General features: G+C 40.1%; 3 protein-coding genes across 4 annotated transcripts in view; all 3 read left to right on the top strand.

The window, feature by feature from the left end:
- LOC135131630 (non-structural maintenance of chromosomes element 3 homolog) overlaps positions 1-1,136 on the top strand; it is a 48,028-nt gene extending 46,892 nt beyond the window's left edge. Inside the window, exons 2-5 of the mRNA XM_064059455.1 lie at positions 125-403; positions 450-639; positions 687-901; positions 948-1,136. Of these exons, the coding sequence (XP_063915525.1) occupies positions 143-403; positions 450-639; positions 687-901; positions 948-1,064 (783 nt within the window). The 5' untranslated portion in view covers positions 125-142 and the 3' untranslated portion in view covers positions 1,065-1,136. The remainder of the gene's footprint in view (positions 1-124; positions 404-449; positions 640-686; positions 902-947) is intronic.
- Positions 1,137-1,151: 15 nt separating this feature from the next.
- Positions 1,152-10,298, top strand: LOC135131622 (mutS protein homolog 4-like). Its single transcript, XM_064059434.1, has 13 exons — positions 1,152-1,267; positions 1,312-1,429; positions 1,475-1,548; positions 6,178-6,326; positions 6,374-6,558; positions 6,609-6,730; positions 6,788-7,640; positions 7,691-7,910; positions 7,967-8,182; positions 8,236-8,444; positions 8,495-8,681; positions 8,728-9,222; positions 9,270-10,298. Exons 1-13 carry the CDS (start codon positions 1,207-1,209, stop codon positions 10,296-10,298), a joined length of 3,918 nt encoding a protein of 1,305 aa, XP_063915504.1. The 5' UTR covers positions 1,152-1,206.
- A 61-nt stretch (positions 10,299-10,359) lies between these two features.
- Positions 10,360-11,765, top strand: Chchd2 (Coiled-coil-helix-coiled-coil-helix domain containing 2). 2 transcript variants are annotated; one of them, XM_064059453.1, is made up of 4 exons: positions 10,360-10,466; positions 11,087-11,247; positions 11,296-11,496; positions 11,547-11,765. In XM_064059453.1, exons 1-4 carry the CDS (start codon positions 10,375-10,377, stop codon positions 11,555-11,557), a joined length of 465 nt encoding a protein of 154 aa, XP_063915523.1. In that variant the 5' UTR covers positions 10,360-10,374; the 3' UTR covers positions 11,558-11,765. The 2 variants fall into 2 exon arrangements, with proteins under 2 accessions (XP_063915523.1, XP_063915524.1); XM_064059454.1 differs by lacking the exon at positions 10,360-10,466 and adding an exon at positions 10,677-11,036.
- Positions 11,766-14,061: the final 2,296 nt, after the last annotated feature.

Genomic DNA, 14,061 nt, shown 5'->3' with positions numbered 1-14,061 from the left:
AAAAAAACATAACCTCAAAACATCGATGAAATTGAAACAACCCGGATGAAAACCACTTGAAACCTGAAAGTGTAACAGTGTAACTCGTAACATGTCTCATAAAGTATTTATTTTGTTTTTTTAGGTTAAAATCGGCGCGAAAATGCCCCGAAAGTCTGCCCGAGCCGGCCTCAGCCAAGCGTCTACCTCAAGCCAAAGTCACTCGGAATCCAGAATCGAGGAACACTTGGCGTCTTCGCAAGCCAGTCTTGACGATCAAGTGAATAACGTGGTTCGGTATATCGTGAACAACGCTGGACAAAATTTGTACTTCCGTAGAGCTGATATTCAAAAGTGTTGTGGGGCTAAAGTGGGGCAACAATTTCAGCAAGTGCTCGAGAAAGCCACAGCGATCCTGAAAAATGTATGTGTCGAACGTTTCTTGCCACAATAATAAAGTACAATTGTAGGTGTACGGGTACAACATTTTGGCCTGTGATCAGACACCGAGTTCCGGTAAAGCGTACATCGTCAGTAACGCGCTTCCATACAGAAATTACAAACCCGACGCCGACGACATTCAAGCCAAAGAAATCCAGAAGATCGTCCTTTTGTTGATTTTGACCCATATTTACATGTCGGATGGTCCAGTTCCTGATGGTACTCGCCAAATTGCACGAAACCCCTCACTATGTTTAGTGTTTCAGCGTCCGTGTATTCGTTTTTGAAAAGCTTTGGAATTGACGTCAACATTCGGCACCCACTATTTGGACTAATCAAAGACTACATCACTAATGTTCTCATTAAGCAGAAATTCCTATCACTGGAAACTGATCCCATCACTAAAAAAAGTTTGTTCTCGTGGGGGATCCGCGCCGAGACGGAAATCAACAAACACGAACTCCTCAAATTCGTGTGCAAAGTAAGTTCGTTTTTTGAAGAGTGCGCCAGACTTACCAACCTTTCAGGTGTGCAAAAACCGACAACCCAAGGCTTGGGGGAACCAGTACAAGGCAGCTTGTAGCCAAGAATTCAAAAATGAGAGGCTTGTTGACCAAAACGCGATGGATGTTGATGAGGAGTAGTTAATTCTAGTGATTTTTGCGTTTTTATTGTTGTACATTGTGATTTTTTAAATATATTTCTATTAACAAGTAGGCTGGGGTGTCATTTGAGTTTTGTCAGAACTGGTGGCCATATTGTTGTATTGGGGGTTAAATCGTAATAATGAATTTAAATCAGTCTTTGATCGGGAAAAAGAAAGGCAGGCATGGATTTGGATTCACAGGTGAGTTGAGAATGCGTTTTGGGGTTTTGTAAGTGAGGTTGTAGTGGGGGCTGGAAAGCAAGTCATGGGGCCTCCAACGAGGCCCCCTTTGAAGACTAAATCAGGGCTAAAGTCGACTTCTTCCGTTTCTTCGACGACGAATTGGGGGAGAAGCTGTCACAGGTGAGCCCCGCGCCATTTTTCGTAAATTTAGTTTTTGGATTTTAGTGTTGTGAATTCGTCGACTTTGCGCTCCGGAAGCACCACAGTTTCGTCGGAAACTGAATCTAGGGTGATTTTAGGTGAGTTTATATCGTCCTAGGAGCCAAAAAAAAAACAACAAAAAGTACAGTTAACTTGTGTGTTAAATGGCTCCAGGTGTATTATTGGTTGCCTATATATCAACATTTCTGGAAAGTTTTTATATTAAGTTGGATTTTAAACTTGCTATTGACGTTGAAGTTCCCGCTGACGTTGCTTTTAGAGCTGAAAATTGTCATTTATGAACTCCGTTGCCAAGTTGACTTTGACGCTCGACTTTTGCCATTTTAGGCATGTTTTAAGTTGCTTGTTTTCGAAATAACTCTGCACGTATTAAGAAAACAAGGCAAAATGTAGCCCCGCCCACCCACCCTATCTCGATTGTGATGAATTTTTTTATTCACCGTGAGCCAAGAGGGCGGAGCTTAACTGCAAAATCCTTACTTTTCTACGAGAAATTAAAAACATGTTTTTGAGTACTATGCATATTAAGAAAAGATTAAAGCCAAAGATTAGGCCCCACCCATACCCGCTCCGATCTCAATTCTCAATTGTGATGAATTTTTCATTCGTTGTCAGATCGAGGGGCAGGGCTTAATTGCAAGATCCATATTTGTCTTCAAGAATTTACCATTTTAAACATGTTTTAAATTTCCAAGAATAAAAAAATCATCACAATTGAGACAACAAGAAACTTAAAACATGTTTAAAATGGAAAATTTGTATAAGGAAATATCGATTTTGCAGTTATACTCCACCTCATAATTGCAAATCCATATTTCTTTATAAAAATGTACCATTTTCATCATGTTTTAAGTTTCTTGCTGTGAAAAAATGGCTATATATATTAAGAAATAAAATGCAAAATATAAGCCCCGCCCACCCACCCTATCGCAATTCTGATGATTTTTTTATTCGTCGTGGGCCGAGGGGCAGAGCCTAGCTGCAAAATCCATATTTCCTTACGAAAATTGACCATTTTTAACGTGTTTTAGATTTCTAAGAGTAAAAAAATTATCAGAATTGAGACGGGGCGGGTGGGCGGGGCTTATTTTTTTTTGCCTATTTTCTTACTATCCGTAGTCGTCTTTTCAGAACAAGAAACTTAAAACATGTTTAAAATGGTAAATTTGTATAAGGAAATATCGACTTTGCATTTAGGCTCCGCCCTATAATTGCAATTTCCTTATATAAATGTACCACTTTAATCATGTTTTAAGTTTCTTGTTGTGAAAAAATGGCTATGTATATTAAGAAATAAAAGGCAAAATATAAGCCCCGCCCACCCGCCCTATCTCAATTCTGACGATTTTTTAATTCGTCGTGAGCCAAGGTGGGCGGAGGTTATCTGCAAAATCCTTATTTCTCTGCGAGAAATTAAAAACATGTTTTTGAGTATCGTGTTTCAAAGAATACTATGTATATTAAGAAAACATTAAAGCCGAAGATTAAGCCTCACCCATACTTGCACGGATTTTAATTGTAATGAACTTTTCATTCGTTGGCATACCTAGAGGCGGAGCTTAATTGCAAAATTCATATTTCCTCAAAAATTTTGACCATTTTAAACGTGTTTTAATTTTCTAAGAATAAAAAAATCGTCACAATTGAGATGGGGTGAGTGGGCGGGGTTTATATTTTGGCTTGTTTCCTTAATACACATACCTAGTGTTTTTTGAACAACTCTGTACTCAAAAACATGTTTTTAATTTCTTGTAAAGAAATGAGTACTTTGCAGTTAAGCTTCGCCCCCTTGATTCACGGCGAATGAAAAAATCATCACAATTGAGACAGGGCGGGTGGGCGGGGCTTATTTTTTCACAAGAAGAAACTTAAAACATATTTAAAATGGAAAATTTGTATAAGGAAATATGTATCGACTTTGCAATTTGGTCCCGCCCCATAATTGCAATATCCATATTTCCTTGCAAAAATGTACCATTTTCATCATTTTTTAAGTTTCTTGTTGTGAAAAAATGGCTAAGCATATTAAGAAAAACAAAGGCAAAATATAAGCCCCACCCACCCACCCTATCTCAGTTCTAATGATTTTTTTATTCGTCGTGGGCCGAGGGGCGGAGCCTAATTGCAAAATCCATATTTCCTTACAAAAATTCACCATTTTCAACGTGTTTTAGGTTTCTAAGAATAAAAAAATTATCACAATTGGGATGGGGTGGGTGGGCGGGGTTTATATTTTGCCTTTTTTATCTTAATATACATAGTATTCTTTGAAAACACGATACTCAGAAACATGATTTTAATTTTTTGTAAAGAAATAAGTATTTTGCAGTTAAGTTCCGCCCACTCGGTTCATGGCAAATAAAAAAAATCATCACAATTGAGACAGAGCGGGTGGGCGGGGCTTATTTTTTTGCCTTTTTTCTTACTATCCGTAGTCGTCTTTTGAGAATAAGAAACTTAAAACATGTATAAAATGGAAAATTTGTATTAGGAAATATTGATTTTGTTTGCAGTTATACTCCACCTCATAATTGCATAATCCATATTTCCTTCCAAAATATTCCATTTTAACAATGTTTTAAGTTTCTTCTGAAAAGATGGCTATGTAATTAAAAACAAAAAGCAAAATGTAAGCCCCGCCCACCCACCCTATCTCAATTTTTGATAATTTTTGTATTCGTCGTGGACCGAGGGGCGGAGCCTAATTGCAAAATCCTTATTTCCTTACAAAAATTGACCATTTTAAACGTGTTTTAGGTTTCTAAGAATTAAAAAAATTATACTTTGGCTTTTTTTTCTTAATACACATAGTATTCTTTGAACAACACGAAAACATGTCTTTAATTTCTTGTAAAGAAATAAGTATTTTGCAGTTAAGTTCCGCCCATTTGGTTCACGGCGAATAAAAAAATCATCACAATTGAGATGGGGTGGGTGGGCGGGGTTTATATTTCGCCTTCTTTTTCTTAATATACATAATATTCTTTGAACGACACGATACTCAAAAATATGTTTTTAATTTCTTGTAAAAAAATAAGTACTTTGCAGTTAAGTTTGGTTAACAGCGAATAAAAAAAATCATCACAATTGAGATAGGGCGGGGGACGGGCTTACATTTTGCCCTTTTGTTTTAATATGTGTAGACTTCTTTTTACAACATGAAACTTAAAACAAATAAAAAAAATCATCACAATTGAGATGGGTTGGGTGGGCGGTGTTTATATTTTGCCTTTATTTTCTTAATATACATAGTATTCTTTGAACAACACGATAATCAAGAACATATTTTAATTTTTTATAAAGAAATAAGTATTGTGCAGTAGTTAAGCTCCGCCTCCTTGGTTCACAGCGAATAAAAAAAATCATCAAAATGGAGATCGGGCGGGTGGGCGGGCTTACATTTTGCCTTTTTGTTTTAATATATGTAGACTTCTTTTCACAACATGAAAGAAGAAGAAAAAAAAAGGCAAAATATAAGCTTAATCATAGGCTCCTTTTTTTTGAAAAATCTCCGGGCAACCTAGGGCGATTTTTGAAGATGCGAACGAATCTCGAGACCCTCTGGGGTGATTTTTGAAGATGCAAAAGAATCTCGTTACTCCCTAGTGTGTTTGTTGAAGATGTAAAAAAATCTGCGCCCCCTAGCATAATTTTTGAAGATGCGAAAGAATCTCGACGCCCCTCTAGGGTGATTTTTAAAGATGCGAAAGTATCTCTGATCCCCCTACGGTGATTTTTGAAGATGCGAAAAAAAATTTCTGTGTCTCCTAGAGTGATTTTTGAAGATGCGAAAAAATCTCAGGCCCCCCCTAGGATGATTTTTGAAGATGCAAAAGTATCTCTTGGCTCAGGAGTGTGTTTCTTGAAGATGCGAAAAAACTCTGGGCCCCCAAGGGTGGTTTTTGAAGATGCGAAAAAATTTCTGGGCCCCTTAGAATAATTTTTGAAGATGCGGAAAGACCTCTGGGCCCCTAGGATAATTTTTGAAGATGCGAAAGACTCTTGGGGTCCTCTGGGGTGATTTTTGAAGACGCAAAAGAATTTATATATTGGCTGTTTTTCGTAATATACATAGTGTTCTTTGAACAACACTGTACTCAAAAACATGTTTTTAATTTCTTGTAAAGAAATAAGTTTTTTGCAGTTAACCTCCGCCCATTTGGTTCACGGCGAATAAAAAAAATCATCACAATTGGGACAGGGCGGGTGGGCGGGCTTACATTTTGCCTATTTGTTTTAATATGTGTAGACTTTTCTTGTAAAAATGTACCATTGTTTTGAGTTTTTTGTTGTGAAAAGATGGCTACGTATGTTAAGAAAAAAAGGCAAAATATAAACCCCGCCCACCGGCCCTATCTCAATTCTGATGATTTTTTTTATTCGTCGTGAGTCAAGGGGGGCGGAGCTTGGCTGCAAAATCCCTATTTCTCTACGAGAAATTAAAAACATGTTTTGAGTACCGCGTTTTTCGAAGAATACAATGTATATTAAGAAAAAATTAAAGCCAAAGATTAAGCTCCACCCATACCTGCCCTGATCTAAATAGTAATGAAGTTTTCATTCTTTGGCAGATCTAGGTGCGGAGCTTGATTGCAAAATCCATGTTTCCTCAAAAATTTTGACCAATCGAGATGGGGTGGGTGGGCGGGGTTAATATTTTTCTTCTTTGTCTTCGTATTCTTTGACCAACACCTCGACCTTTATAGCCTTGACGGAAGGCCGCGGCGACGCAAGATGCGAAGTCGGCTTAGCCTCAATCGACTTATCCCTCCCCACCCTCATTCTATGCCAAATTTCGGACTACCAAAGCTACATTAACACGTTGACGAAAATCAATATTTTGAACCCCACTGACGTAAGCACTAATCTTAAACTGGCACCACGACTCAGTACCATTTTTAGATAATCGTACCTACGACGTTTCTGGAAAGCAACAACCGCTTAGTAAACACAATTAGAAAAAAATTCACCAACATTAAAATCCTTGGAATACCGAGAAAGAGCTTCAACAAATCGACCGGAATGGACCGTATTTTACAATTTTGTCTGCCGTCGGTGAATACAATCTGCGTAGGCTTGCAGCACAAGTAAGTCACAACTTTTAGTAATAATAGTAATAATAGTAGTAATAATGTAGGTACTACGCTTTGGCAGCCGCCGCCGCCCTCACGTTCTACCTCCAAAGCAACTTAAACATCTACTACGCCAAAGAATCGCTCAATGTTTTGTACCAAGAGTCGGAAGGGTACGCCATCATAGGTAAATTTTGATTCCAAAAACAAAAAAAATAAATAAATAAAGTATTGTAAACGTTAGACGTGTCTACGGCGGACCGCCTCGAGCTGGTCTCAAGCACCAAACCCACCCAAGCCTCCCGCTACTCCACCCTCTTCGGCGTGCTCAACCACTGCGTGACCAAAGTAGGCTCCCGCTTGCTCCGCTCGACCATCCTCCAGCCCCCTTCCTCGCCCCCCATCATCGAAACCACCACCCGCTGCGTCACCGAGCTCATAAAGCACCCCGAGAAGCTCCTCTCCATCCAAGTCATCCTCCAAAAAGTCTCCAACATCGACCAGTTGCTCACTCTCACCTCCATGACCCTCGGAACCACCGACAACTGCTCAGTGCGCCAGCTAAACTACCTTTTGCTCCTAAACAGCCTGGTGGAGTTGATCGAGCCGCTCAAAGACATCGTCGCAGGTCTCCAGCAACCCTTCTTCAAAGAGCTGACGCAGACTTTGGCGAGCGACAACTTCGGCGTCATCACCGGGAAGGTCCGCAAGATGATCCACCCGGCGGCGTTCAGCGCGAAGGGCGAAAACGGGGTGACGCAGAGGTGCTTCGCCATCAAATCAAACATTAATGGCTTGTTGGATTTAGTAAGAAAGACGTATTCAGAGAGGTTGAACGACCTGTCCGAGTACGTCAGGCACCTGGGGAATAAGTATAACTTGTCGCTGGCGCTGGGGAATAATAACACGAAAGGGTACCACATCGTGCTGAAGCTGAACAACCAGCAGAAGCGGACGTTCAAGAAGTCGGATTTGCCCCCGGAGTTCGTCCAGGTGTACAGGCTTGCGGGGAGCTGCACGATGAAGACGGTCGAACTAATCAACTACTCGACAAGGTTGGACGATATTATGCTCGAGATTCTAAAAATAAGTAATTCGTGAGTGGGTGACTTTGCTCTTGGGGGTGGTTTTATACCAAGGTTTGTAGAATGATCTACGACTTGATCGTGGACTTGAAACAATACATGGGTTTTTTTTATAAGTTGTGTGAAGACGTGGCTCGGTTGGATATGCTCCAGAGTCTGTCTGAAGCCAGTCGGCGTCATAGTTACACCCGTCCGAAGTTTGGGGTTTTCACCGAAGTGACGAACTCGCGACATCCGATGCTGGAGTTGTTGCTCGGAGATCAACGAGTGGCTAATCCAATCGTACGACATCGCTCTTTTCCGTCTTAATAATTAATCTTAATTGATAATAATTTCAGTCAATAAGTCAAGATTTCAACGTACAAATAATAACCGGTCCCAATGGTTCTGGAAAAAGTGTCTATATAAGACAGATGATGTTGCTTCAGGTGATGGCACAAGTTGGGTGCTACGTCCCAGCGGACTCCGCTATTTTCCGACCCATGAATCGCATGTTTGCACGGATTTATCTAGAGGACGACATGGAATACGGCGCTTCGTCGTTCATCCTCGAAGTACACATTATATTTACCCGCGCTTGCTCGAAACTGACTTGCATATGTCGTAGATGAAAGAAGTAAAATATATGATGACTTTAGTTTCCGAGAACACGCTATTTATAATTGACGAGTTGTGTAGGTCGACGGCGGCAGACGAAGGGGCGGCGCTTGCAATGGCGATATGTGAGAAGTTTTGTGCTACGAAGGCCTTCTTCTACGTGACTACGCACTACACGTCGCTTGCTAATCTAACGAATATGTACCTTAATGTCAAAACGTGAGTGTGTTGTTGATTGTGGGGGTGGCTACTACGTTTGCGGTTCGTAGGTGGCATATGGAAACCGCCGCCACTGGGGAAACCCCTCAGGAGCTGAGTCTAAACTACAAATTTCGACTAATCCCAGGGGTTACTAATTTGAAGCAATATGGCGTCTACATAGTCAAGAAAATATGGCCGCTGGGGTTACTCGACGAGGTTTATCGGGTTCTGGGTACCTTCCAGAAACGATCTGTGGTAGGGTCAATCAATGACTGTGTCAAACTCTGTCATTTTTTTTTAGCAAACGGAGTACGTTGGGGTCAACGAAGCAATCAGACTTAAGTACAAGTTGGAGTCCGATTTGAGGAAACTCAAAAGTGTGGGAAAATTGACAGTCGCCACTATCAACAAAATGTTGAACGATTATCAAAACGAGCTACACAAAATGAACATCTTCGTAGATTTGTCACTACAACCCCAGGACCATGGTGACGACGAAAGAGACGCTTCTAGTTCAACATACGAAAACGTGTCAAAGTTTCTTCAGGAAGATAGTGACAATATCAACAAATTGATTCCTGAGGTGAACTTAGCGTGCTCTGAACGGGAAATATTTTTTGACGAGTCAGACGACGACGTTTCGAATTTCGAACCTGAACAACCTCAAGTCGCTAATTTATCCATCTGTGGAACGAACGTGGAAAATTTAACCCCAGCCGAGCTACAAGAAATCGAAAGTGCAAGCAAAAGCCTCCTGGAAGACGACGACGATGAAGACGATTTTGACTTTTCACAAGTTTGTTTTAACTTAGTTTTTATAGCAACGTTTATTGTTTTTTGCAGGCGAGTTCGTACCACTCTGCCACGATGAACCTCACCCCAGCCAACAAAATTGACCCTAACGAACAACAACACATTTTTCCCGTTGTTAAAGTTGTTGAAGGTCCGACTTGGTCACCAACGTCGTCTCAGGGTAGCCAATATATAAACCCCGAAAGAGACCAGGACTTGTCACAGTCCATCACTTACTCACCTCTATTACCCACCAGCACAAGTAGCTCTTTACATTTCGTGGCAAAAAATGGCGACACGAAAATCACTAAAATTAGTGACAATGTGGTCACCAGTGATACCAACCTAGACTTTTCGACAGTCGAAAATTTAAAGTCGCTTTCTAGCGAAAAACAAACTTCTAGTTTGAAAGAAAGCGAAAAAGACCGAATCGTGATAAAACGGCCGAAAAAATTCATCCCTCCGAGGAAACTAACGCGTAAAGAAATCCAGGAAGAGTTCGACGAACAAGATCGACAGTTGTACAAGAGCGACCTTTCAGAGTCCGATTTGTCGAAATATTTGGAACAGAGATTGAACAGACCTTCAGTCAAGCAAGTGCAAAATTCCAAACATCTAGCTTTCGTGCGTCGAACGGACGACGGCGTCGAGGTGATTCCCGCGAAACCGGAGCCCCTGAAGAAGACCCCGTTCAGACGAAACCTGTCCACCAATAGCAATATCGACATGTCGATTTTTAGCGACAAGAACGCCAAGCGTTTTAACGAGTTTTTAAACTCGGAGGAGCGTGATGTTAAACGGTTTAAGTTTAATTTAGATTCGCAAAGTCAGACTGGTCGGGATTTTCATTTTCAACCTGAAACGATTTCTGATTATATGGCTGGTCTTGATAACTTGTTTAGGGGTCAAAATGAAGATAATTTTCACTCGTTGTCTACTATAACCCCCGTTGGGTACTACGCGGAGAACAGGGACGACATGAACGACATTGTTAACAAATATTTAAGTAGTGGAAGTTCTAGTCACGATGTAAGCATTTTCGAAACGTGTTCTCTTAACGAAAATGATTTAGTTTTGTAAAAAAGTCGTTGCAAATCTAGTGCGTTTTATTTATGACGTTTGGAAATTCACAAAATTGCGAATAATAGTGTCAAAAATGGGCAGAAAAGGCGCGGCTCCTTCCAAGCCTTGGAAATATCCGCCGCCGACGCGGCAGCCCCCAGTGAGAAAAGAAAATCGGCAATTCTCGTGAGTATCCACGAACCCTAAATCAGTCCAAATAAATTCGCGTTCACTATTTCGGGCGCAAATATTTGTGTGTCTCGACTACGTTGTAAATAATAATCGCGTGAGGGTGACGCATCCACTTGGCAAAAATTCAAACCACCTTTGTCTGATAAGCGATAAATAGAAAAATTTACAACATTGTGCAAACAACGGCAATTTTATCACAATATAACTAAAAGAGTTTTCCAAATGTGTCAAACGGTTTATTTATATTTTCAAAAATTCCGCCGACTTTTTTATTAGTGGAGAGCACCCAGTCCGGCTCTGTCCACCTGAACTTTGATCCACTACGTCACAACCCCACTCGCTCTCTCTTTCCAACGCACCCAATTAAACAAAGACAACACTCCCACAACCACCAATCGCAGCCCATTATTCTAGAAAATTCACTTGTCTTTATAAAAGCGTGTCATCCGAACATTTACGTAACATTTGCCAAAAATCGTCCTAAAAGTAAGTGTTTCGTACGAAAAGTGACAAAATGCCACGCCGCGGACGTTCAGCAAGCCCCACACCACGATCAGCACCTAAGTAATGGATTTTTGCAAAAAAGTGAGGTTATGTTAACTTATTCGTTCCAGAACCACTTTACCCGCTAGGACTCAACCCAGCGCCCCCGCGCACCCCCCGCCGGCCCAAGCAGCCCCCCAGCAGCCCGGTTTGTTCGGGCAGATGGCTGCTACGGCCGGAGGAGTGGCCATAGGGTCTGCAGTTGGACACACCATGGGGAGCGCCCTCACAGGTGATTTTGAGGTTAGAGTAAAATGCGGGGGCTGATTGAGTGTTGTAGGGATGTTCAGTGGCGGCTCTAGCGAGCCCGCTCCCCAGCAGCAGCAGCAGCAAGCGCCACAACAAGGGGGTTATTCTCAGGAGGCCACAGGGCCTTGTGCGTGGGAGATCCAGCAATTTTTACAGTGCGCACAAACTCAGGGTGATTTGTCGCTATGTCAAGGATTCAACGAGGCGATTCAGCAGTGCAAGATTAGGAATAGTGAGTCAGTGGTCTGAGGGTGATGGGGTTATTAATGAGGGTTGTTTTAGATATTCAATAGAGTGATTCTGAGGGAGAAATTCTAGTGTGGAAGAGAGTATGAAGGTAGACAGATGCAGAATTCCACTCTGTAGTGTTATTATGACGAAATTTCAATAAAGCATGCAGAGCAGTGGTTATTTTATATTTTGTATATTTATTTTAGTTATTTTGTTGTTATAAGTTTGTGTTGTTGTGAATTTGTAGTAATAAAGTTGTAGACGGACGAATTTTGTTTTTAATTTCGTTTAGTAGAAGGAAAATCATTGTATAAATAATCACGTGGTATAGGCAACCAGTAATACACTCAAGTTTGACAGGTGTATATGTAGTTTATCCACAGATTATGGTATGTATGGTTTAATTTCAAGATCCATATTTCTCTACAAAAAATTACCATTTTAAATATGTTTTAATTTTATTGCTCTGAAAAGACGACTGCATATATTAAGAAAAAATACAAAATATAAGCCCCGCCCACCCACCCTGTCTCGATTGTGATGATTTTTTTTTTAATAGTCAACAGCCAAAGGAGCGGAATTTAATTGCAAAATCCTCTTTCTTACAATAATTTACCATTTTAAACGTGTTTGAAGTTTCTAAGAAAGAAAAAATTATCACAACTGGGATGGGTGGGTGGGTGGGGTTTATATTTTGCCCCGTTTTTCTGAACGTACATATAAGCCAGAAAAGTCTTTTACGAATTTATTTGAAAATATAAACGATTAACAACGCGCGCAGCTTGTGTCTGAAGTGGTACTGACGTCCTCCCATTCCCCTCCAGCGTCGCCCGAGGCGGTGATGTCATCACCACCATTTCGGAGTTCGGGGAACTACTGGCGTCAGCATAAACGGTTGCCGCTTACTTACATAGAATTCTGTGAACAACACTATACTCAAAAGCACGTTTTTATTTTCTTGTAAAGAAATAAGTATTTTGCAGTTAAGCTCCACCCCCTCGGCTTACGACGAATAAAAAAGAAATCATCAGAATTGAGAGAGGGTGGGTGGGCGGGCTTACATTTTGCGTTTTTGTTTTAATATGTGTAGACTTTTTTTCACAACGTGAAACTTAAAACATCTTTAAAATGGAAAATTTGTATAAGGAAATATCGATTTTGGGATTAGGCTCAGCCCTATAATTGCAAAATCCATATTTTTTTGCAAAAATGTACTATTTTAACCATGTTTTCAGTTTCATGTTGTGAAAAGATGGCTATATATATTAAGAATAAAAATGGCAAAATATAAGGCCCGCCCACCCACCCCATCCCAATTCTGATGATTTCTTTTTTATTCGTCGTAAGCCGAGGGGCGAAGCTTAATTGAGAACCCTTATTTTTTACGAGAAATGATCATGTGAAATAGTTATGTTCTTAAATAATTGTGTTATACAAAGAAATCTAAATGTATTAATTAAAAAAGAAAACCGAAAGACATGGCCCCGCCCATCCGTTACCATCTCAATCGTGACCAATTTTTCATTCGTTGTCAGACCGAGGGGCGGAGCGTAATTGCAAAATCGATATTTCCCTATACAAATTTACCATTTTAAACATGTTTTGAGTTTCTTGTTGTCGAAATATGTCTACATATTAAGACAAAAAGGCAAAATATAAGCCCCACCCACCCGCCCTGTCTCAATTGTGATGATTTTTTTTTATTCTCCGTTAACCAAGGGGGTGAAACTTAACTGCATGTTTTTGAGTATCGTATTATTTAAAAAATAACACGTATATAAAGAAAAAATTAAAGACAAAGATTAAGCCACACCCACACCTGCCCTGATCTAAATAGAAATGAAGTTTTCATTCGTTACCAGACCTAGGGCGGAGCCTAAGTGGAAAATTCATATTTCCTTACGAAAATTTGCCAATGCCATTTTAAACGTGTTTTAAATTTCTAAGAATGAAAAAATCATCACAATTGAGATGAGGCGGGTGGGCGGGGTCTACACTGTGCCTTTTGTTCTTAATATACATTATATTCTTTGAACCACACTATATACTCAAAAACACGTTTTTAATTTATTGTAAAGAAATAAGTATTTTGCAGTTAAGCTCCGCCCCCACCTGGTTCACGGAGAATAAAAAAAATCATTACATTTGAGACAGGGTGGGTGGGTGGGCTTACATTTTGCGTTTTTGTTTTAATATGTGTAAACTTCTTTTCACAACATGAAACTTAAAACTTAAAATGGAAAATTTGTATAAAGAAATATCGATTTTGCAATTAAGCTCCGTCCCATCATTCCAAGATCCATATTTCCTTGCAAAAATGTACCATTTTAACCATGTTTAAGTTTCTTGTTGTGAAGAGATGGCTATGTACCTATATTAAGAACAAAAATGGCAAAATATAAGCCCCGCCCACCCACCCTATCTCATCCATACCTGCCCTGATCTAAATAGCAATGAAGTTTTCATTCGTTAGCAGACCTAAGGCGGAGCCTAATTGCATTATTGTGAAAAGATGGCTATGTCTATTACGAAAAAAAAAGGTAACCGTAATCTGTGGTCTATCAAC

This window comes from Zophobas morio, unplaced genomic scaffold (assembly GCF_036711695.1).
Source record: "Zophobas morio isolate AGI-343-1 ecotype UQ-CSIRO unplaced genomic scaffold, CSIRO_AGI_Zmor_V1 ptg000021l, whole genome shotgun sequence".
NCBI lineage: Eukaryota > Metazoa > Arthropoda > Insecta > Coleoptera > Tenebrionidae > Zophobas > Zophobas morio.
The sequence above is the reverse complement of the archived record's forward strand: the minus strand, read 5'-3'. Positions and strand labels throughout refer to the sequence as shown.

What these genes read in the sequence shown, in the direction of transcription:
- LOC135131622 (XM_064059434.1), top strand. Translation starts at nt 1,207, where the DNA reads ATGAATTTAAATCAGTCTTTGATCGGGAAAAAGAAAGGCAGGCATGGA. An exon ending in GCATGGATTTGGATTCACAG is followed by an intron (nt 1,268 to 1,311) that starts GTGAGTTGAGAA and finishes GTGAGGTTGTAG; the next exon opens with TGGGGGCTGGAAAGCAAGTC. An exon ending in CTTCGTCGTTCATCCTCGAA is followed by an intron (nt 8,183 to 8,235) that starts GTACACATTATA and finishes CATATGTCGTAG; the next exon opens with ATGAAAGAAGTAAAATATAT.
- Chchd2 (XM_064059453.1), top strand. Translation starts at nt 10,375, where the DNA reads ATGGGCAGAAAAGGCGCGGCTCCTTCCAAGCCTTGGAAATATCCGCCG. An exon ending in AAAGAAAATCGGCAATTCTC is followed by an intron (nt 10,467 to 11,086) that starts GTGAGTATCCAC and finishes TATTCGTTCCAG; the next exon opens with AACCACTTTACCCGCTAGGA. An exon ending in CATGGGGAGCGCCCTCACAG is followed by an intron (nt 11,248 to 11,295) that starts GTGATTTTGAGG and finishes TGAGTGTTGTAG; the next exon opens with GGATGTTCAGTGGCGGCTCT.